Source organism: Limulus polyphemus, unplaced genomic scaffold (assembly GCF_000517525.1).
Source record: "Limulus polyphemus unplaced genomic scaffold, Limulus_polyphemus-2.1.2 Scaffold835, whole genome shotgun sequence".
Classification (NCBI taxonomy): Eukaryota; Metazoa; Arthropoda; class Merostomata; order Xiphosura; family Limulidae; genus Limulus; species Limulus polyphemus.
Window position 1 is genome coordinate 101768 of NW_013666445.1, and position 27338 is coordinate 129105.

General features: G+C 29.9%; 1 protein-coding gene across 1 annotated transcript in view; it reads left to right on the forward strand.

Annotated features, from left to right (window-relative positions):
* Positions 1-27338, forward strand: part of LOC106460778 (tyrosine-protein phosphatase 99A-like) — a gene marked incomplete at its 5' end in the record, with an annotated part of 67332 nt that overhangs the window by 27569 nt on the left and 12425 nt on the right. Inside the window, 10 exons of the mRNA XM_022387562.1 lie at positions 1936-2133; positions 3905-4000; positions 6702-6886; positions 8477-8618; positions 9863-9974; positions 11068-11147; positions 12063-12160; positions 14262-14435; positions 17012-17146; positions 26334-26468. Of these exons, the coding sequence (XP_022243270.1) occupies positions 1936-2133; positions 3905-4000; positions 6702-6886; positions 8477-8618; positions 9863-9974; positions 11068-11147; positions 12063-12160; positions 14262-14435; positions 17012-17146; positions 26334-26468 (1355 nt within the window). The remainder of the gene's footprint in view (positions 1-1935; positions 2134-3904; positions 4001-6701; positions 6887-8476; positions 8619-9862; positions 9975-11067; positions 11148-12062; positions 12161-14261; positions 14436-17011; positions 17147-26333; positions 26469-27338) is intronic.

Genomic DNA, 27338 nt, shown 5'->3' on the forward strand with positions numbered 1-27338 from the left:
TTTATTTGAGAGAGGACTTGTATCGCTAAAGTTTCTTCGGAAAGAATTTTTACGGAAAATTAACTAACGACCAGAAACGTAACAATATTTAGATGCCACAAGGCAGTAAATGTTGTTTTAAGTTTAAAACAAGCAATAATTGTGCTAATATAAAAAAACAAACTGCATTTAGTACCAAAATGTATGAGTGGACACTGCTTTAAAGCTACTAGGTTGTTGGATTCTGCTAATAAAATAAATAGTCAATGCATCAGACCCATGGGCGTCCGCAGAAATTTTTCCAGGGAGGGGCAAAGTTTTCCAGGGGGGGGGGGGGAGTAGTGTGAAATTGTGATCTGAATGAAAGATTCATATACATATGCTGAATGAATATAGAAAGAATTATGTTTCTCATTTTCCAGGGGAGGTGCTCCCTATCCCCCTGCGGACGCCTATGATTAGACCTCCACAGTAGGAAGTCTACCAGTCGTCTTATGTACGCTATAGAACACGCTTAACCGAAATTTTAGGTTTGTTGGGAAGAGTTCGTCATTTGCTGAATTTGAAATGCCAAAGTTTTCCAATAGCTCTGTGAAAGGCTCGGTATGGCCAGGTGGTTAGGGCGCTCGACTCGCAATCTGAGGGTCGCGGGTTCGAATCCCCGTCACACCAAACATGCTCGCCATTTCAGCCGTGGGGGTGTTATAATGTCACGGTCAATTCCACTATTCGTTGGTAAAAGAGTAACCCAAGAGTTGGCGGTGGGTGGTGATGACTAGCTGCCTTCCCTCTAGTCTTACACTGCTAAATTAGGGACAGCTAGAGCAGATAGCCCTCGTGTAGCTTTGCGCGAAATCTATAACAAACCAAACAAATAGTGCATACTTGTATATACCTTAGCTACACCTAGTCGTTTAACCCTTGAAGTTGAAAAATTGGTAGTGTTATTAGCGCAAGCTTTATTTAGTAGTATGAAATTTCCACTTCTTTGTAGCCATAAAAAATTCCCCACCTCGCTATGCTCTGTTCATATAGCATTTTCACCTTGTTGTGCAGCGCTCTCATAATATTTGATTGGCCAAAAATGTTAGCTGTTGCTTATTTTGCCTAGCAAACTATTGGATTACGTAGCCCTTTATCTCAGAAACTTGTGAAAGGTTTACTAGTGTGGGTGGTTAGCCTCTAACTGCGTGGGATGAATGTTCGTGGGACTTATCAAACACACCATAATCAATAAAATGCGTTGAGTTTCTACCTACTAGGATCAATGTTTTTAACAGCATACTGAGCACCATTTTTTTGAAAGCCTAGCCTAGGCAAGTGCAAGTTAAAGTCACCTGTATCTTCAAAGTTCAAAATGTCAATTATGCTAGTCAAATCAATCTCCCTATTTGGCACTGGTAATATGTATTCGCGTATTAATGACTAGCTTGTTTGTTTTAGCGCAAAGCTATACAATAAGCTATATGCGCATGCTTACTCCACCGCAGGAAATCGAACCTCGGATTTTTGTGCTGTGAGTCCGTAATAGCTCTGGATTTTTTCATATTGTATGTATTTTCTCGTACATGAATGTCTATGTCATCCATTCCGTAAGCCCCTAATACACTTTCTATTAAAATGCATCCGTATATATATATATATATAAACGATTGGTACCGTAACTTGGCAACATCTCAACTGACGTTTAATTAAAAAGTTGATTTCCATTCAAGATAATAACCTTATTCTTTACTGGAAAATGTGAACTGGATGTTAAATGTAGTCAAAAACGGTTTCATACACATGCAACAAGAGCATGACAAAAAACATTATATTAGGTCTATTTGCATTTGATTTTTCCATGTGCTTCATTGTACTACGTAATGATGTTTGTTGTAAAAGCTGTAGTGTAGTGACCTATATTAATAGCAAAAAAAAAAAGTAAGAATGACTACTAATTTTGGTTTTGTGCAGTTCCAAGCCCACCTCGCAACTTTTCCCTAGTGTGGATCTCCAACAACACAGTGCGGCTCCACTGGGAAGAACCAGACCATCCCAATGGAATAATACTAGGTTACCACATATACTACTTACAACCTGCTCGAAACTTGACAGAAATAGAAAAAGTCTTAAAACCGTTGCCAGTTATGGATTACTTATTAACTAACTTACGTAAGTTATACTGTTCACCATAATAAAAACATAAAAAATAATTTGCTAATGGCTTTATAAATTATAGTACAATCTAAAATTTAACCAACTGAATAGGTGTTTACTTATTTAAATGATTTATCTGTTATGTGAAGAGATGTGATTTTTTTAGAAAGTGGGAGAGAAAAAAAATATGAAAATGTAAGAGAAAATAAACCATGCATATTATTAAGAATTAAACACAACTCCATATTTGTGTTGTATGGTATTACAAATATCATCAGTATTACAGTAACTAGTAAGGCTAAGAATGATGTAGTATTTGAAAAGATATGAAAAAAAGTGGACTTCATGTACTGATGACTTCTTAGAAGTAACTTAGTAAGTGAGTTTCCCAAACATAAACATAGAATCATTCAGAATTCAAATCTTGCTAGAGTAGATAAAATATATAAAACAAACCTTATGGGACATAAAGAATTAATTGAATCTATGAAGAGTTTACTTTATTACAGAGAATAAAGATTCTTGTTTTATGTCATTTATGCAAGGGTTAACACTCTTAACATAGATTTATATTTAATACGTAAAAGAATTCTTGAGACAATCAAATAAGTTTGTCATTTTATTTTAAAAGATAGCTAGCACAAGTTAAAAATAAACAAAAAAGTCTAAAAGAAAACAACTGCATAAGGTATGCTGCATTCACAAGTTTCTTCCTAAACATATTTCAAACAGAGAAAGAAACTTTTAATAGGTAATAGTTAGGAATTTATCGTGACACTGAAACATTCATATACAGATATGTAAGCCTTTGTGATAGAAGTATGTCTTCTAATGTCATTCAACAGAATAGACATTTCATTTTGTTTTATGGTTGTTGTATGCTTCTGGTACAGTAACAAAAAAAAAATCTTAACTTTTAACTTTCATAAATGACAAAACAAATTCATACAACTATGTAGAAAATGTTTTGTTCTCAGTTTTTTTTCTTTCTCATCAATTCATGCATGACATAGAAAAATGAATTTCTACCAAGTTGCTTGAGTCAGTCCTTGTAATCTTACAGCCAATCAAAAACGTTTCAAGACATTACATCTCCATCATTTACAGATATCTATGTGAAATCTCTGGTGCTGTACTAATGGATTTTTATACTTTGTTTCTTGAAATGAGCTTCATAAAATGGCTCTCCTAAGGCATTCAAAGGGGGCTTTAGAAAGCCTGAAAAGTTGAATTAGATGTCTCTAAACTTAGATATTCTTTAATGGAGCTTTCTTTTCTTTATTGAAAACACACTGCAAAAGAGACGTCAAATGACCCAGTCACATGAAGAAAGAAGTTGTATGATGGAAATTTTTCAATATTTTTCTTTAAGATATGACTAAATCAATAAGTACCACTATTATTTTAAATTTATCATTAGAAAATTATGGTAGAGTTCAGTATATATATAGAAGTATGGAAATAATAAATTAATTAATGAAGGAACTTTGTTCTTAGTTTAAAAACATTTTTTGAAGAACTGCTCATGCATAAGTTATACTAATCTGGTTAAATTCATAATATTTTATGTAAGTAATAGGACTTAGGGAAGTAGACAAAACGTTTATTTTATAAGAAAAATTAAAAATATTTTAGAAATTTTGCACATGGTTAATGTCTTAAATGAAATTGGGGAACACAAGCTGGTAATGGTAAGTCTGGTATATATCTATAAATTAGGTTTTTTTAGTATAACTGTGTGTTAACATCATTGTTTTTAAAACAGATTTTTACTTTTTTGTTTCAGAACCCTACACTGAATACATCATCTGGTTGAAGTCTTTCACTTGGAAGTTTGAAGGCCAACCTAGTCAAAAGTTAAAACTACGTACAGATGTGCAAGGTGCTTGTTTGGTAACAAGAATATTCCTAATTTATAAGTATATTTTCCACTAAGGAATGAGTATGTTTATGTTGTTGATGTCAGTTAGTTAAGATGTAAACTGAAAGGATTTTGTGGAGTAGTATAGTTGGATGGTTATAGTAATCTCTTCATAGCATTTTGTTTACATGTGCTTATCACCTGAAGCTTCAACATTTAGAAAAACAATACAAGTGACTTCTAAACCTAATGCTGACCCACTTCAGGATTAATAAAGAGACTAGCTAGCTGTTTGTGTAGCTCTTTTGTTTTATGTCAAAGTGATTAAATAATGCTTCAATCAGAAGTAGTGATAATTACTGTTCAGTTGTGAGTATAGTCATTTCATTATGTTTAAGAAAATATTAATTGTTGTTATTGCTTCAGTTACTGGAAATAATGATCACAGAGTATTCATTAGTGAGATATAAGTTTTTACATTAATCAGTGTTTCAAACTTTAATTGTTTCATGCAGTTTTATGTTTTGGTTCTATCTTGTTTTACTTTTCAATACAACAGCCACTCTGTAACCCATTTGTAAAGTATAATAAATTATAAATTTCAAAATAATTAGACTTAAAAGTGATATTTTATTGGGTTTCTAAATGAATAAGAGCTTAGAAAATTACTACATAAATGAACCATAGAAATTTTTGTTCTATTTTTAAGCTTACATACTAAACATATTCTGTGTTAATTCTGCTTTTAATTTTTTAATTCAGTGTCACCTTTATGGCTTATCTGAGAAGTGTTTTCAGGATTGGCAGACATCTAACTCCATTCTAATGTTTCATACAGTATTACTCAATGTAACCTAATATTTTGCATTTTAAAAGCATAAAGTACAAAGAATGGTATTGGTAGCAAACACACATACACACACACATTGTCCAGTGAAGCATTAACCATCAAGACTACTAAGAAACCAACTCTTAGTAGAGATTAAAAGTATAAAAGAAAAACTTATCTAACTCCTACTTGTATTCAAATAATTTATTCCTTTCATGCTTTCTTCTCATTACCAATTCACCTCTTTACAATATAAAGTTTCAAACTAATGAATGATTTAATCATGGAAACTTTCTTCACTTCAATGTCTACTTTTTACCTGCTTACTTCTACCTGGAAGTCAAATTTTTTTAATCCAATTATTGCTTTCCTATAATAGACTTAAAGAAGAAATTTTGAGACATCTTGAATCTTCCAAGACAGTATTGTTTGTGAAAAAAGTTTTATTTGATGCTTTTAGAAGAACTTGACTAGGATACAAACACTCATATGACATGAAAGGGGATCCGAGTATTTAAACAGCATTCATAGAGGAAGAACAGTGAAGACTTATAGTGAGAAATATTAACCAAAAAATAGCATACTTCATAATTCAAACTAACCTGATCACCTTTTTTTCTTCTTAAATTTACTTCCTTTAAAGATGCATTATATCAAAATATTTCTTTCAGTATGTTTCTTAATATCATAATCACTAAGCTACAACTTGGCCATTAATATTAACTAAAATACAGTAAACTGTATGTTCATTGCTTAAAATGATTAAACAGTAAGCTGAAATCAAAATACTTCAATTCTAAATTATGATTTTGTTGTTGTTGTTTGTCAATAAGCACAAAGCTACACAAAGAGCTATCTGTGTTCTGCTCACCACAACCTGGTTTCTAGTTGTATAAATCCACAGAAATATCACTGTGCCACTGGGAGGTTCTAAAATGTGACATATGACAAAACATGCAAACATATTTAATTGCATGCTTAAAAAATATTGCATATTTATATTTATAGACATGAAAATATTTACATATCTATTTGCTGGTTAAGTCTTGATAGGACTAGCAGTTATTGGGGGAACTGATTATTTTAAAATAATGTAATCTATTAAAATATTTTAAGATCTTATTCTTATTTTCTCAAATGTATTCATGAAAAAATTGTTATTCTTAGTAGTTTTTGCCCATTTTTTCTACAAGTTAAAAACGGAAATTTGAAAAAACAAAAATTATATCTTGTTGATACTTGATAGACTAGTTTGAGAAGCTTATTTTGGTTATATATTTGATTTGTGAAATTTTATCTTCATAGTAAATAAATCTTCTCAGATTTAAAAATGATTATCAGTATATATAATCCTTGACATGAAAATTATAACTTTCCATGCAGTTCTGGTTTCTTTCCACAAAGCACTCTGTGATTAAGAATTGATCTAAAATGGAATTAATCTCATTTAGAAGATTTCAGTGAGGCAGCAAGTGAATTAGATTATTAAATTTTATATGCAATTAAACTTTTTTGAACTGCATGTATCCACTTGACTAAATGATTGTAAGCATATAAATACACTTTTTTGCCTATTTTATTAGATATTATTATTGTTTTCTAAAGCAACTAACATGAAGTATTAAATGAAATAGTAATTCAGAGACACTAGATATGCTTTAAATTATATTTTCTGATCATATAAATGAAATATAAAAGCTTCTTTTCTATAAAAGGATTTCTTGACAAAATTACTTCTACATAATATACTATAGTCATAATGAAATGAGCTTGGTTGATTTGTATGACATTAATGATTTCATTAATATATACATAACATTGTATCATGAATTACTTAAATTAAGTGTATGAAAAACGCATTCTAGGTTACCTACAATATCACCTTTGTTTTAGGTCCAAGTGCTCCACACATTTCCAATTTAACTTGCCCAACTCTGGATAGCCTCTTTCTGCAGTGGGAACGTCCTCAAAAGTATTATAACCAGATAGATTATTATTTTGTATACTATCGCTCCGAACATTCATGGAAGTTTGAAGAAATTGCATTGGAAGTTTCACATGACAGGATTGATCAATCAGTACAGTATTTTCTTTTATTTCATGGCTGTTAAAAAATTTGTTTGCATGTTGTACCTAAATACACATTTTTAATGATGTGAAAAAAGTTCAAATAGCATTTCATTAATTAAATATTAAGGATCTGATGATGCTAGGTATGTATGTTATATCACATATGTTGTATATGTTATTCATTGTAACTTATTAACTTACATTTTTACTTGGCTTGGTGATAGCCACTTCTACTTGAAGTATCTACTGTCCTGTGTATTCTTGTAAATAAATCTCTTTTCATTAGAGCGTTTTTTTTTTTCTAGTTTATACTCACTGAAATAATAAGTGATATGCCAGATATTCGTATTTTAGTCAATAAATAATACAATTAAATGAATAATTATTAGGTTAGCAACAAGCATAAAGAACCTGAATAATTGAGAATTATTTAATTCATTTGATTTAAGTGCATCCAAGCTTTTTAAAAGTTATATAATTCTAAATCAAATATTCATATTTGGATAATGTGACTTTGCTTTTTCATCTCATATTGATGTATGAAATTTGCCATCAATTGCCAGTTATATTTTTGAAATGTGTAATTTTAGTCATGCGTAAAAGTTCTTGTGAGAATAATCTAAATATAACTAGTTTTGAAGCCTCATTGAGGGAAAGCAAAAATCACACATGTAACTCTTTGGTCATGTGTAGCTACAGCTACTATAACGTTACTTTATGTTTTGATTTATTCCACCATGTTTGCTTCACTTATGGATAAACATGTGTTAATTTGTAGCTCTTAGTCTTTTTTCTTCCTGTATGCAATATATATATATACAGAGACACAAACACACACATGCACACACAACAAATAAATGCATCTAAAACCTATTCAGAAAATTGGGTTAGACTGATCTAGGTAAAAATTGTAGTTTCAGTAAAAAATGCATATTTTCATTTCCAGACAAGAGTAAATTATAACTCTTTTGTGTTTTTAAAGGCAGCACTTTTCCTAGAATTTATTAACAGAACAAGATTAAACAAGTGACTTGATACATTGTCATGGTTACTAGCCTACATGATCACCTAAGTCTAATCATTAATTAGTAACTAACTGACGACACTTGCATTTAGTCAACCTAGTATAGAAACCAACAAGACCTAGATTGATGCCCATTGTGAAAAACTTTCAAATATTAAATCTTAGTTGGTTCATATTTTAAATGACGACCCAGCCACTAATAACGCAGAAATAGTCTTTCTCAAGACTTCCTTGAAGAAAGCAGCCGATTAGCAGCCAAAACGTGTGATAAAAAGTAGTTAGTAATTAGTATCTAGTTATAAAATAGTTAATAATTAGACTATTGTTTGAGATCCAATTACCACAGGCTTACTATTAATACTTAGGTAACATGCTTACTTATCTTATCTATTAAAGAAGGCATCTGAAGAATGTATTTTCCCAGTTATTTCAGAGCATCTTCTACATGTGTGTGTGTGTGCATGTGTGTGAATATATATATATATTTATGTACAAGTTCTTTTAAAGTGTGTATTTTTTTTAATATAAGTGCCAAGCATAGTACATTAATATACATAGTTGTTGCATATTTCAGTTGGTCATTCCTAATCTAACAGCCAACACCATGTATGAAATAAAGGTTTGTGGAGCAACTCGAAGTATTATTGAGCCAAACAAACTGTATAAGGGTTATTTTTCTGACTCTCGAAAGGTGCTTCTCCTCAGCAAGTGTCAAAGTAAGTAGGTGTATATACAGTTTATTTCTTCTTTTATGATTCATATTAAATGGATTTTGTGAAGTTATAAAATATTGCCTTGCTTACCATTTTGTTTATATTTTTTGTCCAAGTCTACACGTGGTGATCTGGAATTTTTAAGAATCTCTAAGGTTTTCCTACCTATAGAGTTTGGACATAAATATATTGATGATGCTATATAATTGTTTTTAAATATCTTTAAGTAGTAAATAACTGTTACAACTAGAAATAAACTATGACACTGTTTACATATGAAGACTTTTGATAGTATCATCAAATCTCAGACTCCATTAGTTACAAATCTGTTCAATTTCTCATACATAATTATTACATATTAACAAGTAAAAATTTGTTCTAATTGGGCAGGTTGCTCGTTATTCTAGCAAGATTTATGGTTATCTTGATTAAAGCCACAGTCTGCTGAAGTGATTGAATGATTTAAGAATGTATTCAATACCCTTTCCGTTCTCCGCTGCATAATGTTCATCTACAATATGGTCAATGTGTATGACCTAAAAAGAAAGCTACAGTTAAGTCAGCATCTCAAGACAATTTCACATAATGTCTGAAGTGAGCATTTCACTCAGTCTTATGCTTGTTTCTTTAAGAATGGATAGAAAATTCAAATATAAACTCTTTATGAAATTGTTTATGGTTGAAATTTGTTAATAAATAATTTTTCAGTTACTTACATTTGGTACATCTTAGTATAACATTCATTGCTGAGACTGCTTCAGAAAAAAGTAGAGTAAGTAAAAAAATTGAGAAAAACAATTAAATACAAACAACAAAATTTGATTCTTCACCAATATTGCTTTAAAAGCAGTAATGTTAACTTAGTAATGAACTAAGGTTTTGATATTGAATTAAATAAACCTATGAAAAAGAAAGATCTACCTTTCAAACATTCTTGGGTTTTTAGTTTTGTAATTTCTTATTTTTCTATCCTATATGATATTTCTTTAGTATTTTCCTTGTAGATATGAGTGATTTATAGATAAAGGTAAAAAATGATTAACTATTATTTATCTTTTTTTATTTACTCAGAGTTCTTCTAAGTTTAAAACTACATATGTAAAGATCACATTTCTTCCTAAGCCATTTTTAAGTGGAAATTATACTTTGATGGCTAAGTTACAAAGACATTAAACCTCTAGATAATTCAGCTTATCACGTCTTATATTTTTTTTAAATGCTAAAAATAGTTTTTTTTTCTTTTTTAGCATTTACAAATTCTCCATTTGTGCAGTCAAATGTCAGTGCTGGTTTGATAGCTGGAGTTGTCTGTGCTTCATTTGCTTTTCTTTTGGCTATTGTGTCTATCACACTCTGGAGGTAAGGGCATATTAAAAGTATATTGTGTGAGAAAAATAACAATAACCTCATTAAGTTCACTAGAGCAAGAACTTTCTGGGCTAGCTGTGTAAATTAGATTTTACCCAGAAAACCCAAAAATTTCTCATGCATGAGTCTGGGCTTGAGACAAATAATCTGCTAACATGCTGAAAATAGTTGCAATCATAAGATATATCTAAGCTTTGAGTGGGTTCTTTCTCTTTTTTTGTATAGTAAAACCAGTTTTACATAGTTGGATCACATGATTTTCAGTCAGCAGATGGAAGATGAGTGGTAAATTAGTAGAGTGGGAAATAGCAATGTAACCAGGGAAGAAAGGTAGATTTGATTATGTGATTTTCAGTCAGTAGATAGTAGACAAGTGGGAAATAGAAAACTCTGTAACCAGGGAAGAAAGATAAATCTGTTGTTGTGATTTTAAGTTAGTAGATGGTAGATAAGTGAGAAATAGATAAGAAAGTAACCAGCCAAAAAACTAAATCTGTTTATGTGATTTTCAGTTAGTAGATAATAGCATGAGTGATAGATTAGTAGAATGGGAAATAGAAAACTCTGTAACCAGGGTCTTCTGAGAAAGGTAGATCTGATTAAATTTTTGAAATTATTTTACAGATTGGCTGATGGATGAATATCAGTAAATTTAAATAGACAACCTTAAAATGTTTATCTTGTTTCTTGTTCTATTTAATCACTTTGTTTATTTTGTAGTTGATTAACCCATTAACTGCGGCAGGAGCAGCTCGGTTGCCGTTTTCTGACTCACAGATAAAACTGAGTTGCCATCAATCACAATAAAATGGTAATTTTCATCATTCACATAGAGTTATATATGTGCGACTGACGGATATTTCCATCATTCGCAGCTGAGCCATAGAACTTCAATGACGGAAATATCTGTCATTCGCAGTTAATGGGTTAAAAAGAGTTGGCAAAATATATATCAAATTATACTAATTCTGAAATTTAAGTGTTGGTAGTGATATCATATTTAGATGTAGTCTTTGTGGTATACTATTTACAATTAATTCTTTTATTGTACTGATAATTAGTTTTTTGTTTTTTTTTTAAACAGAAAATATTTCCAGGTTGCGTATTATTACCTTGACGACCCCCCAGGCAATAGAGCCTCCCCTCAGTTATCTGATGCCTTTGGTAAGAACTAAAGCTGTAAAAAATCTTACCTTTCAACAATAAATAACATAAATTTATTGAGGCATTACATTATAGTTCTTATAATCTTAGCTAGATTATTATATAACATTAAATTTCTTAAATACTAATAACTACATTGGCCAGATGTAATATGCATGGTGCATTAATCTTTATGTCTGACAGTTCTGCTTCAGTTAATATCATGCAGATCCAACCTCATCAGATGTTCTTGGATTAAGGGCTGAAAACACCACTAGCAGCAAGAGTAACCAACTGATGACCTAGGGCAGAGTAGTCAAGAAGCTTTTTGTAGCTTGGCTGTTACTTATAATTAATACAAGTTTTATTGTAAAATTTTAGCAGCTCTTCATATTCTATTCTATTTTGGTTATACATAATTATCAAATATTGTTATATTGTTCTTCATGTCTTGAAAATACAAAAAGAACTGTTATAAATTACAGTGAAACATTAAATATTTTAAACAAAACACAGAGGTAAGTTTCAGAAAAAATCTTTATGTGCAAGTGTACTTTGTAACTGAACTAGAATTTCTACAGCTTCTATAAAAAACTAAGAACTATGACTGAGAAGATTTGAAATTCATGTTCCTCATATATAAACTAGTGTTATAACCAGTTTCAGTTTTTGGTATGTGATTCTTCTCACAAAAATAACAGACATGAGTCTGAGGCTTAGTGCACTCTAAGTCTCGATAGTTCACTTGGTTGGAAACCTGCTAGTTAACAGTAGTGTGAGTTTACTTGTTTTTTGTTCTCAGTTTTATAATGTATGAAAAAAATTATGAAAAAGGTATTTTTTGTATATGTTTACAATTTTTGCTTATATGTGATGATAGAAAAATGTGTATATGTTGGTAGCAAACACTAATAAATAACCTATTTTCATGTTTAGATGACTTAGATTATCCATCAATACCAGTTTACAAATTTGCCAAACATGTAGCAGACTTACACGCTGATGGAGACATAGGATTTTCTAGAGAATATGAAGTAAGTTTTCTCATTGTATTTTAAGAATAAAAATGTCAATATTTTAAGGTCAAGAGGTTAAAAAGAAACTGCATGAATTTGTTGCTTGTGCTTTGTCTAATGTGTATACTACTGTATTTTGTAAGGGAATAAATTTACAAGATTTATTGTCTTTTTTATAGCTTGAAACTCATTTTTGGGTAGTCAAGGATCCTCATTTGCGTGCAGTATAGGTGTTTGTTTTGTAACATGGTTTTTAATTTATAATGAATTGGGCTTATGCTTAGTTTCTAATTCTTACAAGAAAATTAAGTTTTCATTTGAAGGTGGGTAGATGTGGCCCAGTGGTTAGCATGCCAGACTTTGGATCTGAGGTTCCATGGTTTGTGTCATGTTACCGCAAAAAGAAAATCACATTCACCCTTTGAGGTCATAGATATGCTACAAGAGTAATGTTCAAATCCCACTATTCAAGCTGACAAGTATTGGCCAAGAGTTGGTGGTGGGTGGGCTGATTAGCTGCCTTCCCTATCATCTATCACAAAATACAACAAACAAACAAACAAAAAAATCATTTGAAAGTGAGTGCCATACCATAAAAACTTAGCTTTGAGTGTGTATTGGTTTTAAAAAATTAAAATTGTAGCTTGATCAAGTTATCATTTAAAGTGCTGTTTCTTCCTCTTTTTGTGTTGTTAAATTCTTTAAAAGATATTGTGTAGCTCTTTTGCTGCTATTCTAAGCCTGAAGTTTGGGAAGCTGCATTGTGTTGACACATGGATTTTTCTTATATGTTTCATTAGGAAATTGTTAGATGACACATGTGGTACAACTTTTTTGTTTTATTCCCAGTATGAATATCTGATAAAAGAATGGTGTTTACGTCTGGAATATGTTTCAGTAGAAAAACATGTATACTCTAATGTAGGCACAGTTTCATAAATAATATAGTATAAACTGCTAACTATCTGATATTATGTATGTAAATCTATTATAATACCATTTGGGATTATATATGAAGAGACATCTGTGCTTTTGAAATTAAAAACTAAGAGTCACAATGATACTGAACAGATTGCCACTTATTTTTGTTTCTTTCTCACTTTAAGCATTACTTAAGATGTGTTTTTTCTGTTTTAGTTAGACATGTGCAAACCATTTGGTTAGGGTTTCTCATCAAGCATCACAGGAATTTAAGTCACTCAGACTCACCTTCTCTCTTGTGACAGAAAATCAGATATTTATGTAGTCAAGCATAAGCATAAGTACTTTACTAATAATTAATTGAACTTCATGATTATTTCAATCATCTTAGTTGAAATATTCAAAGTTGAATTGAACTTATTGACTTTATTTAGTATTCTGTATTGAACCTAATGAACTACTTGTCTTTCTGGTTATTAACAATAATCAGATGCTACATTTTAAAGTTAACTTGCTTGTATAAAAGAGAACACATAACTGTGGAGAAGTGAGCAATATTTCTGAAAGAATTTTAGTTTTTCTATTCTTTTACTTAAGTTACTGTAATTGTAGTTATACATGTAAAGATATGTGTTAAAATATAATCAGTGAAAATGTATTAAGTTTGCTTTCAGAAGATCAAGTAGGCTAGATGTTTAAAATATAGAGAAATAGATTTTGAAACATATTTATTATTTAACTTCAGAAAGTCTAATTAAATTGGAAAATCTTGAATATGCTAATAACATTGAGGACAAATACAGTTATTTACATGATATGATACCAGGTTCTGGTTAAATTTACTCTTATAAAAATATAATACTGAAACTTTTTATAGATTGTCACTAATGCCCTAATAGGTTTGTAAATTATATTGTGTACAGTTAATGGCTGAAAATATTAAGTATTTGGATTGGATAATTTCATCAAATCTTAAAGTATCGTACTTTCCAACAACTTAAAGTCACACATGGTCTCTCACGAGTTATACCATGAACATTTTCGACATGTGTATGTACATCATATAGAGTATAATGCATGAAGAATGATATATAAAATAACACATAACATTAAAGTTCCTAACTTATTATGCTTAAAAATTGATATTTATGTTACAGATATTTTTAACTTGTCATTAACAAGTCATTGTCTGACTTAGATGATCCAACAGACAACTGACATCAACTTTTCCTCAGAATTCTCTCAATTGAATGAGAACAAAAACAAGAATAGATATGTCAACATCATGGCTTATGATCATACCAGAGTGGTACTGAAACCACTTCCTGGACAAAAGAAGTCTCCAGATTACATTAATGGAAATTATATTGATGTGAGTACATATACCTTCCATAGTAATATTTATTTTACAATATTTTGCTGTAATCAACTATGAATTCTTAACATTGATATAAATGTGTCTCCAGTGAATTCCATATCCCTAACAAGCAAGATTGATGATTTTCTTGGTTAAAGTAAGACACAAGTCTACTGAAGCTGTTGAACAATTTATGAACTTTCAGTACCTCTCCACATTGCCTATTCCTTTAAGAGTAGAAGGAAACCATAATTTCAAATTATTTATGAAACTTTTTTATTGTTAGAAATATGTTAAGAAAATAAGTTCTAAATTACTTATGTTTGTTACATATTTGTCTGACTTGTTCAAATTAACTTATGTTTTCATTTTAAGTTAGGCTATGTGATGGATGGATGAATGAATAGATAGATAAACAAAAATGACAATTTAAAAATTTTTTTTTCAGTAATGAATGCATGTGTGAACAGACAGGTAGATATAAGTGTTGAGGCATTAGAAATTGTTTCTTATGGTATGCAGTTGCATGTAAAATCATTTGGTAAATTATTTCTTTATGGCAACAGAATTTGAAAAAAGATATTTTGGTGTAACTTCAACATTAATTGACTATTTTGTAATTACATTTATATGTAACAAATTGGGTGATACATTTAGCCACTTGGTTTTTAAGTGGTTTAAACAAAAATCATTGAAATTCTTTTAATTAAGAATATTAAAAATAATTTAAAATGTGTGAAGCTGAATAAAGAATCATGTAAACCAGGGAGTTTAGCTAGAGCTCAAAATAGAAGAATTCTTTATCAGTAGAAAATCATTGTCAAGGAGGGTAAAAAACATTCTTACAGTTCTTCTACTTGTACAGTTGAGTTAACTATTTAATGTCTTTGTGCTTTTTGGCAAATTGTGCAAAATAAGCTCTGCTCTGTCAGCTGGCATGTTAGTCAAGTGGGCCTAGTTTAAATCATAATTGTCTTGGAAAAGGCTCATTGTTTTATACCCAGAGTAATGCAATTTTCTTCTAGTCATTATATTGGATATTTATAAAGTGAGTGTGTATTATCTATATGGTATTTACCCTGCAAAGTAATACTATTTTTTATTTTTTAACAAATCTGGAAGCAATACTAAACTTGTAGTTGTTGTACCTGATGATGCCAGGTTAACCTGGTGAAATTTTGTAACCATAGATATTATACTCTGTATATATGACAATAAACAAGTTTTAATTTTTACATAACAGGGTAAAGTGAGGGTTAATTCCAAACTGATGATTCATTGAGTTCCAACCATTATAAGTTTTGGTTTTATTGTGTATTGATTTGTTACATTAAGTACGTCTGGTTAGTTTGCTATACAAGATTAACCATATGTGTGCAGGTGGGGGTAAAAGAGTGCATACCATGACCTTTTACAGAGTGACATGGTATTATGTATTTGATGTCAGGGTTATTAACTGTTCATCTTACTTTAAATTGCTGATTTAGTGGCAGTTCCTGGTAGAGGTGAGTAAATACCAGATACAAAAAACTGTAGATATGCATTTCAGAGGTTCTAGATGTCATGCAAGTGCAATATGCAAACTATAAAATGGACAGAAGTATTTTTATTCTTCGCATGAACTTCATCTTACACTCAAATTGGCAGCGTGAAACAGACTGTAGTTGGAAATTCACAGACATATCTTAGTACAAATATGTTAGTAATACATCTGATTTTTTGTGTACAACAGACTTGTACATTTGACTAAAAGCTTGCCACATTTTGTGGAGATACATATACTAAATTCAGAATTATAGTCAACATTGGACTGACCCCATGCACATTTTGTTAATTGATTTCTTTCATCTTTCATCATAAAACTACTTTTTATATACGAACTTACTTTTGATCAGAAGCTCTTACAGTTGATTTCAAAATTATTTGATAAAAGCCAGGCTTCATAGTACTTGCATATAATTTGATTCTGTTATTTTATATATTTTTAACATATATAACCTGTTTTCCCTCCTTTAAATAAAATTAATTGATTCATAATATATCAGTATTGAAACATCTTTTATGCTCCATTATTTTTAGCAGTGTACTTCTGTATTTTTATGCAGAATGAAGAAAATAACTAAGTATATTAAAAAAACAAAATGAACATAATTAATATACATTAATGAATGTTTGAACATACATCTGTATGGAAAAATTACTACTGTTTTATAAGTGAAAAAAATGTTTAGATCTTAGGATTTTCACATAATTGTATTAGTTGCATGTTTGTTTGAGAATCGCTTGTGAGGTTCAGATTCAGTAATATTATAAAATTTTATTCTACTTAAAATGCGTAACAATAAACATTATTATATAACCATAGTAAAAGTCAATGTGTACTGAAATTTTTTATAACTGGATAAAAAATAACTATTTTCTTAAATATTAATGAAATGTTACAAATTTTATCAGTCTGTATGTAATTTATTATAAATTTCTCATCTGTGATTCTTTAACCCTCTTAACTTTCCAGTTTTAAGTTCTGGAATAATCTGTGAAGAAAGTGTGTCCTTCTTATAAATACATTTTATATATTGTGTCTTGTATAGGGTTATGGAAAGTCAAGGGCTTATATTGGAACTCAGGGACCATTGCCATCTACATTTGATGATTACTGGCAGATGATTTGGGAACAGCGGGTCTACATTATTGTTATGATCACAAACCTTGTGGAAAGAGGAAGGGTAAGTAAATTAATTGTAAAACTTGCATTTTAAATAATTAGATTAGCAAAATAAGTATATTGTTAAAAAATTCAGAGAATTGTAGGTGAACTTAGTTCTAATGTTGTTTTCTTTATTTATGCTAGTTTTTGTTTTCATTTTGTTATATTTATTTATTTATTTTGCTTTTTTTTAAGGTTTCTGTCAGAGATTGATAATACCTATCTGAAGACATCAAATAAAAACAGTGAAGTAGTTAAGAAATCAAATTGTTTACATTCACTCTTTAAATTTCGTTTAGAAAGTTTATTTCAAAGTCAAAACATGTCAATTTTGATATATTTTTCAAGTTGTAAATTCTTGATATTTACTTTTTGAAGGCTTCCATATACATTTATTTATATATGGTCAAAGAATAAAACATAATATCTTCAAAACAGTGAGATATTACTATTCTCACCAACAAATTTTTTACACTCTAACAATTTTTTTTATTTATCATAATTGAAATAAGTTTTCTACAATACGTAAATTGCAATTTATATTCTCATGTTACATTTTTATTTACAGGTTGAATTTCACTAATTTGTTTTATAGAAATACTAATAGTTAATGTATTTCAATTCTTATGAATTGTGAATGTTGGTTAACTTGGGTCTGTTTGCTTTGCTTCATTTCAATCTCAAGGAAACTTACTGGCCTCTTCAAGAGAACTGTATGTTTTACTTGTTTCACTACATACAGGTTTAGCCAACATGAATCAGTGGTTAACATGCCATACTGAGTCTCTGCAGTTCACTTTCCATTACCACAAAAAAAAATGTGTTTTGCACATTTAGAGATGTGGGTGTATTATAAGAGTGATGGTCAAATTCCACTGTTCATTGTGATAAGATTCACCTTAAGAGTTAGCAGTGGGTGGTGGTGACTAGCTGCTTTACTTCAAAATTAGGGACTGCTAGCACAAATAGCGCTCTTGTATCTTTACACAAAATCCAACAAAGCAACCAAACAAACATTCAGATTTTCCATGTCAATAATCCTTAGTGCTGAAAAAATACACCACTTCAAAGTTCTTTGAACTAAGGTGACTTTTATAAAGGTTTTAAGAAAGGTTTGATTCTCTTCCGAGTCAGCTTCTGTTCACTCTTGGACATCTGTGGCACTTCCTGCTTTTAGATTTAGAATTTCTGTGTCTTTGTGTTCTGGATTTGTCATTTTGATAAATGTTATTTTTTTTTACATAATGGTATCTTCTAGGTACTTAATACTGTCTTTTATTTCACTCCTTGTGAAATCAGTTATTTAAGTAACACTTTCATGTTAACTGATCTGTAATTTGAACCAAGCTTCCAATGTTTACAAGTTCTTATTCTTAGATACATTCAGAAATGGCCCTAGCTTCACATTGTATGTTAAAGACATAAATAAATAACTATAATGAAATACCCAATAAATCATCTGCTACAAAATTTTCCAACTTTGTCACCATTGAGCTCTAAATTGTTATTTTTCTGTTTCACTAGATATCAAATTGCCATTCTTATTCAAAACAATATAATATATTTCATGAACTTCTTGTATTTTATTTTTTCATCTTCTTATTAGTACATGTCATGTACGTTTTTTTGTAATTTGAGATAAAATATCCATTTAATGTTCAAACAAACGTGATTTAATAATCATAAAACCATGGGTAGAATTATTTATTATAGATCTTGCTAGCACTTCAAGATATGGCTTTTGAATGTATAATCAGCAGTTAGTTCTATCTTTTTCCACTATTCTCAAATTGTGTTAAGCATTAGACATCTAAATATGAATAAATAAAGTATATTAAGGCAACAATTGGTAATATTTCAAAAAAAAGTTTATTTAATACTTAATGGTTAATTTTGTACAAAGTTATATTTGGCAAATATTACGCCTTATAAAGTAAAACTGCTAAACATAATGTCATCTTAATTTTTATCAAATATATTTCAGCTTAAAGAGCTCATTCTGAATATCATTTTGTGTCTGTATTAGTCGATTGAACATGAATGTATGATAAAATGGCTAGAAAAACAGTGTATAATTAACAAATAAAACAAGATATAAATATGTATTGAGTAATATTTTTCATGTGTTGGAGTTTGGAATGTTTTTCCCAGCCCCATTTTCCAAAAAAAAATATATATAAGAAAAAATTATTTATTTTAAAACCATTTTCTACATTATTTTTTATCTTGCTAAAAACTTGTTATGTTAGATGAAAATCTCTTGTTTGGTATAATTATTGAACACATGCTCAAGTAATTCTTTTGAAAAATTTCCAATTAAGACTTTTATCACAGCAATTACCTAGTAGCAAATTCATCAGTTTTTCCTTACATGACTTACACTTGTTCATCCAGATTTATTTATTATAATCAGTTGATTAATGTTAAAAAACATACATAAATTGATAATATAGTTTTAATCTGTTTCACATTCACAAATGGTAATTTAGTAGTCTCAATTTCACATATGCTAGATAATTATATCTTAAAAACTACTGCTTCTTGATGAATAAAACTTCACAATAGGCACATTGCAAATACTACATTTTATTCAGTAAAGTTTGAACATGGTATATCTTGTTTTAAAAACTGTCTTAATAGTGTTCAGTATGCTTTCCATCATTTTAGATCAGCATATCAAACCTCTCTCTAAATGACTCTATGACTAGCATCATCTGTTCTGAACAGCATTCATTGATCCTCACAATAATAGATACTAAGGTAGCAATGAAACTATGAATGCTATGACAGAATCTTTTATTCTCAATGTTTCAATTACAAGTCTTCTTCAGGAGATTATGACACCACGGTACTTTACAAGGATATTTATAAAAATATTCCTGGATTAAGTTCCTGGTCATTTCACCTTGCTGCATCTTGATTGGTCCGTTATCGCCATCTGTCAACCACCACCTGACCAATCAGCATTCTTCTGTCGTTTCACCAGGCTTGCAGTTGCTTCCACCCACTTGTAGACTCCCACTGCGGTGTTTAAGTTCTTTTCTAGTAAGATGTAAGCAGCCTCCATTTCTTTCCTCTGTTGTTTTTTCCATTCCTTTACTGATGATTTTAGTTTCCTTCCATTTAGGCAGGTGCCCTGCTTTCTCTGCATGTGCTGCTGTCATGTTGGTTTTGTTGTGTCTTCTGACATCTGCTTTGTGTTCATTTAGTCTTGTTGTCAGTAATGAAAAAAAAACAACAGAGGAAAGCATATGGAGGCTGCTTACATCTTACTAGAAAAGAAGTTAAACATCACAGCCAGGAGTCTACAAGTGGGTGAAAGTGGCTGTAAACCTGGTGAAATGAAAGCAGAATGCTGATTGGTCAGGTGGTGGTTGACAGACACTGATAGTGGATCAATCAAGGTGCGGCAAGGCAAAGCAACCAAGAACTTAATCTGGGAAACTTGTAAGGCATCACGGTGTCATAATATCCTGAAGAAGACTTGTATTCAAAACGTGGAGAATAAAAAATCCTGTCATAGCGTTCATAGTCTCATTGCTACCTTGGTATCCATGAATAATACTCACAATAATACTTCACATTAAAACACATTTTATCCACAATTTAAGAAGAGAAATAAAAACAGTGTTAGTTGAAAAAAAAAGCAATTTAGGTATGCAGTATAATATGGTTTGTAAACCCCTTATACCACATCCAAATCTCTTGAATTAAACTTTAATTCTAAATGTGCTTCTGATGAAATTTTGTTCATCTAGGGCAAGATATAATCATAAAGCTTTCTTTATAATTACCCTACAGATAAGTAAAAACAAAAAAAGATTATACCAGTCGATTGGCAGCTCTTCTTAAAATTCCTCAGACAGATGAAAAAGCTTTTAATAGAAATTTTACAGTAGTATTAACAGCTACACTAGGTAAATCATTGAAGAATATGTGATTGATTGATGTTTAAATGTGCAAGTGTAAAGGTGGTGTATACTGGTTTATAGAGTAAAGAGAATTGATAGTCTTGATCCATTATTTTTTTTAGTATTTAATAGTAAGACGAGGGAATGCAAATATAAATTTGTCACAGTAGGAGTCATCTTTAGCTATGGTAGCTTTAGTTTTCTAACAGTGTAATTGGTCATTGAGATAGGTTGCCTTCAGATGTGGTAGATGCAGTTCGTTTAAGGAAAAGCTTGATAAATATTTGAATGATAAAGGCTGATTTTTAGTGTTTTACTTATATCTTAGAGTTAAATATAGTTGATGGGATGGCCTAGATGGAGCAACATGTCCCTTGATGTCCTTAAGTTATATGTACACACACATACACACATTCTCTGTAGACTGACATTTATGAAGCTGTAGTTCTTTTAGTCTACATTTGTAATTAAGACAAAATAATATTTTTTAATAGGTAGAAGAAAATTTATAAAAAGTTACTATGCAATGCATGTACAATATAAGTATTGCTGGAAAAAGTTTAAATCCACTTGGAACTATAGGCATTTTTCATTAATCAACAGAAAATTAAGTAAATATAGAAAAACCTAAGTATTAGTTATCGTACATAATTATTTTGAGATTCTTCACAAAATGAGATCAGCACTGTCTATATCATTGTAATGATAATGGAGCTTCTATAAAAATCTTTCATTTATGTACACACACACAAATAATCTAGTAATCAAAACTTAACACAGCTCTCTGCTGTCATCAACAATAACTGTATCTCTCAATAGAATAACTGTAAAACATAAATTCCATACTGTATTACACAATTCAGTTTAATAAAATGTCAAATGAGATTATCCAGTACTAATTCCTAGACTTGCAATATAAAGAGTGACTTATGTGAAATACTGATAGTTTTAATTTAAATAAGTGATATACCTCACATACCGTATTTTATTATTATTTTGTAGATATAACTTAATTTAGTATGGTGTTTTGTGAAGGTAAAATTCTATAGGTTTCTTTAGAAAAAATTTAAATAATCTAAACCTTAATATGTTGGAAACCAATTTACATTCAAACTTTTGTAGAATTTAAGCTAAAACCTTAGTCAAATTTTATTAGTGTTTCTTATTCTTGTTTTACTTAGACTTGTAAATCTGTCATATTCTCCACATTTAGAAAGTTTCTTAGAAACATAATAATGAGTTTATAGCATAAAATATCAGTGAATGATTTTGTAAAAATAATTAGTTCTTTTGATATATTAATGATATTAATAAATTACATAGGACAAAAAAATATAATGTAACTTGAGTACTTTCAGAAGGTAGATCTTATACAAAGTGGATAAAAAATGTATATGTTATTTTAAAGTTCTCTTGAGCCAAATTTTAGACTATAGAAAGGACTAAACATTTAACATGTCTACATTCTCACTTAAAGCTAAAGGTGCAAGCCTAATGAAGTAATTAAACAAATGAATAGTTTATTAAAGGCCTCCATTTTAAAGTATGTGATGCCTACTTGTGTAATAGACACTAACCCCCTTTTAAAATGCTGAAAACTGCAAGAGATGATTTCAAAATATATCACATAATACCTCAAATGAACAATACCTTTCTCAGCCTTGCACCCATGGCTTTAAAGTACTTTCTATTCTTTATCTTATAGTAAAATAAGGCATCTTAGTAGATTGCTAATGTAGATAGAATTCTAGCAAGTTCAAACTGATTAGGCATGTTATTTTGCTCTCTTGCATGCTCAGCCTTGCACTTCTGATTTGGAAGACACCGTAAGTATGATATACTACCTATTTCCTTCTTTTTCGTCCTTTGAAAGTTCTGGTTTAGTTTCTGTCGAACCCATTTTCTTTTATTCTTGTCTTTTCTTATGTCAACTTCTTATTTAGTTATGGCTTTGTCTCTTTCTTCTGTTTTTATTTAGAGAAAAAAACTTTTAAGTATCATGTGATAGATCATACAGTGTAAATTTCTTTAACACATAATAAGATTACTTAATGAATAGTTTAACTATTAACATTTAATGTATATAGAATTTGAATTGTGAACTTGTATGATAGAAAATATTTAAAAATTAAAATGATATAGTTGTTAAAGCCTAAGTAAATATTTGTACAAAAAAAAATTCAATCCTGTAGGCATATTGAACTTTTTTAAGAAAATAATTATATGTAAAATACTTAGTAATTTTAATTCAGGATAATTTTAATAGTGCCAAATCAGTATTTCATGTGTGTATATCAGTACTATTTTTTTTTTTTAATGACAAGAAGATACAGAGGTTAAGTATGTTATATCAAAAGAATTTTGAAGTTTTACTAGGTCATTAAAATACATTGTTCCACACCCAGACATGCTCTATACGATGTCCATCCATATTGACGATAGCCCTGTAGCATATTTTCCATTGCAAAAGGCTCTAGTGTAAGGCTGTGATGTCCAAAGCACACCACTCCTCCCTACATGTGCTACATAATCCATATAGTGTACAGGAAAATAGTTTCCAAGTGCCTGTTTAAACAGTTCAGTTGCACAGAAATCCATAGACACTGTGTCTGGCAAATTGACTGTTATATCTTCATGTGGAATAGCATGATTATCTGTTCTATTCTCCAACTGCTTGAAGCACACAACAGTTGAATGATATATCATGGAAGCAACTTTTTTATGCATGTGTTGCTTTTCCAGACAGAAATCCTTCTTGATTATATTGTTTCTTTTGCCTGGGGCAATTGAACAGCTTTTGTCACTTTCCTTTGTGTTTATGGATTCTCACCTGTTACTAAGACATTGTTTATCACAACTGGAGTACAATTTGTTGTAGGTCTCTTTCTGGATAGTCCTTGTGTCTCAAGTTGATCCATACTCTACATCTTCAGTCTAAACATATCTTTAAGATTTGAGTGTATGAATATTTTGCATCCAAAAAGGATGTTACATACACTTCCAAAAAGTGATCAATTTTTGATGGCATCACATTACCTATGAAAGGTCAAAATATAGTTCTGTTACATGCAGCTCCACCATTATTTTATACCATTTAATATAACATACTTTATCCTCTGAAATTGATTTAATTACTAATTAATAGTACTGATAAATTGTTGGAGTTGAAATCTTCAATTTTATAGTATACCGATTCTGAGCTTAATTCTGCTAGATTTTGAACAGTTTGAAATTTAGAGTTCAAACTTTTAACTTAACTTAGGCTGTATGAGAGTGTTTAAAAATAGTGTTGTGTCAAATAGATTGAATGGTGCCATGCTTTATCTTTTTTTTGCTTTTGAATATGTGACCAACTTGTGCCACACAGGTCATTGTTTAACATACTCTATAACCGTTGGAACAGTTTCTAGATCAGCTAGGGTGTACAATATCTAAGTATAAATTTGCTAAAAATAAAAAATTACAAAAATTATGAAACAGCTGAACATCTCATACTAAACAAAAAAATGGAAAAATATTCTACACTAGTCTCAAGTTTTAATTTTCATACATTCATTTACTTCAAGTAAAACAGGCACAGACTAATAGCAGAATGGATTAATATACTGGTAGAAACATATGTGAATCTTAATACTTGTCTCAAATATGTAATACAAAATCTAATAGGTGTACTACTAGCATATAATATGGGAACTATATAAACATTTAAAATTAAACAACTGTGATTTTACACTAGTTTCATGTTTGTTTGTTTTTTAAATCCAATGGGAGCAAACAGTATTGTATAAATGAAATAACCAGACTGTTACAATTTATATAGATCATTGATGAAATGCATCATGATATAGTTAGAACACTGTTGCTTAAAAGCAAGAATTCTATGTGGTATAAGTGTTGGAGTGTTTCCTTATATCAAGTAATTAATTACTTATCCCTAAAACTAGCCCCCTGGTGTGTCAGCAATATGTCTGAGGTCGTATAACGTCAAAAATCAGGTTTCTCAAAACCCGCAGTGGGCAGAGCACAGATAGCCCACTATATAGCTTTGTGCTTAATAATAAACATAAAAATCCTAAAATTATGTTATTAACTAAACCTAGACAGACAAATCAAATAAAATGTATTTTTTATCATATATACATATATATATTTAAGGATCTGTGAGAAGATGAGAAAAATATTCATTTGTATGATTTATTGTACTTTTATGGTTATATTTGCCAATATACTTATCAAGTAAGTTTTTGTTTTAAATTTTGCTTGGCAGTTTATTCTAAGGGGGTAACATTTTCATCTGTGATTCTCCATGGAAATATTTGACAGTTATTTGGCTATAAGAACTTGGAACAAAAAAAAGTTACAATGTTTTCGTGAAATTATAGATTACAGAACTTTGTGAAGAGAAACAACCACTATCCAATGAAAATTCTTTATTTCCTCAATGTTTTGTCTTATGCCTTTATCAAAAGGTAGACACCCTTGTTAGTGTATTAAGACAAGTTTGTGTTCAGGAGTGTCTACCTTTTTGTAAAACCATAAGGTGAAACGTTAAGAAAATAATGAATTTTCACTGGATACTGTCTGCTACACTATGCTACCTGAATACTTCTAGATTACATAATTTTTTGGAAGAGTTGACTACTGTGATTTTTTACATTTGCAGCAGGTACTGTATTGTTAATTGTTCAGAATACAGAAAGTCTGTATATCATAAAACTCTCTGTAAATCCAAAATACTAAATTGGAAACCATAATTAGTGATATCCATCAAGTAGAATGAAAAATTACTAGGTGTAACTAAAAATCAAATATATAGTTTGTAAAATATCCTTATATATATTATAGGTATAAATGTGCCATGCAGTGGTAGAATTATTAACTACAATTTTGATTAAAACATGCTTGTATCTCCTACAATATAAAAATGTCTGATAATTGCTCATGTTACTTGAAACATTTAATATTTTTGCTTAGTTTGAAACATATATTTTCATAACAGCGGATAATTTCAGACATAATAATTATTGTCTTTTGTATTTTTTGCACACAGTCCTATAAATAGATAACCGACATCACCCATCTTTTTTTTTTTCTTTATTTGATTACTATTACTTTGTCTTGGTAAAAAAGTGAGCTATTTCACATAGTACATTTTATTTTTTTAACTAAGTTTGTTTATTTGATACATAAATTTTTGTTTTAGTGTAGATTATTTTGTTTGTTTGTTTTTGGCTAGCCTTTCTTATATACTTATTACCTGTTTTAAAAGTTTGTTTTGTATTTATTATTCTCCAGAGAAAATGTGACATGTACTGGCCCAAAGAAGGAATGGAAACATATGGTGTAATTCAAGTTAAGTTACTTCATGAGTTGGTAATGGCAACTTATACACTTCGAACTTTCAACGTGCGAAATGTTAAAATCAAGAAGGTAGGTTTTAGAAGTATATTTCAGAAACATTCTTATATAAGGTAAAGTTATAATTCAAAGAGAAACTGGGATTTTTATTAAATTATTAACAAAGTAAATTATTCAGCTTGTATGAGCATCTGTAAAGTGTGAAGTCACACAGTGTCCATTATATGGTGCTCATGGATGTTGTAACTTCAAGTAATTTAATCTATGTTTAGATGGTAGAAACAGTGTGAAAGAATAAAAATGATATTTTAAATTTACACCAAACCATAAAACAACTAATTATGGCAGAGTCAATGTACTTTGTCACAAAATCAGTTTGAGTAAAATAATGTGATTAAGAAAAAAATATTTTGGATTTTATTTCAATATTTCTTTGTTAATGATAATATCCTATTAGTCCATAACAATCATCACATAATGGAAATGTGTATAATAGATTTTATGTATTCTTTAAATTTGAGTTCAGGAGTTCAGACAGTGGTCACCATAAGGTTCAAATGTTGTCTTACTCCTCACAGAAAAATAATCATTATTACTGTAGTGTTAATACAGTGTCATTGCTTAACTTTAGTAAAACTACATTATTTTTGTACCATTACATATTTACTTTTACAGTCATAGAACTGTATTTTTTTTATCAGTATCATAAACTATTGAAGGAAACAGAAAACAAACATGTACCTTCATGATTGCAATAAAGCTACTATTCATAAATTCATGGTCCAAATAAATTTGCAGTTAGTAAGTTAAAAATAAAGTTAACTTAAAATAAACTATAGTAGGAGTGAAGCAGTTCTTTGGTAAAACTGTAATAATGTTTCAGTAAAGTGAAATTACAGTTAAAATACAGTAACATTGTGGTAAATAGAAGTGCAGTAAAAC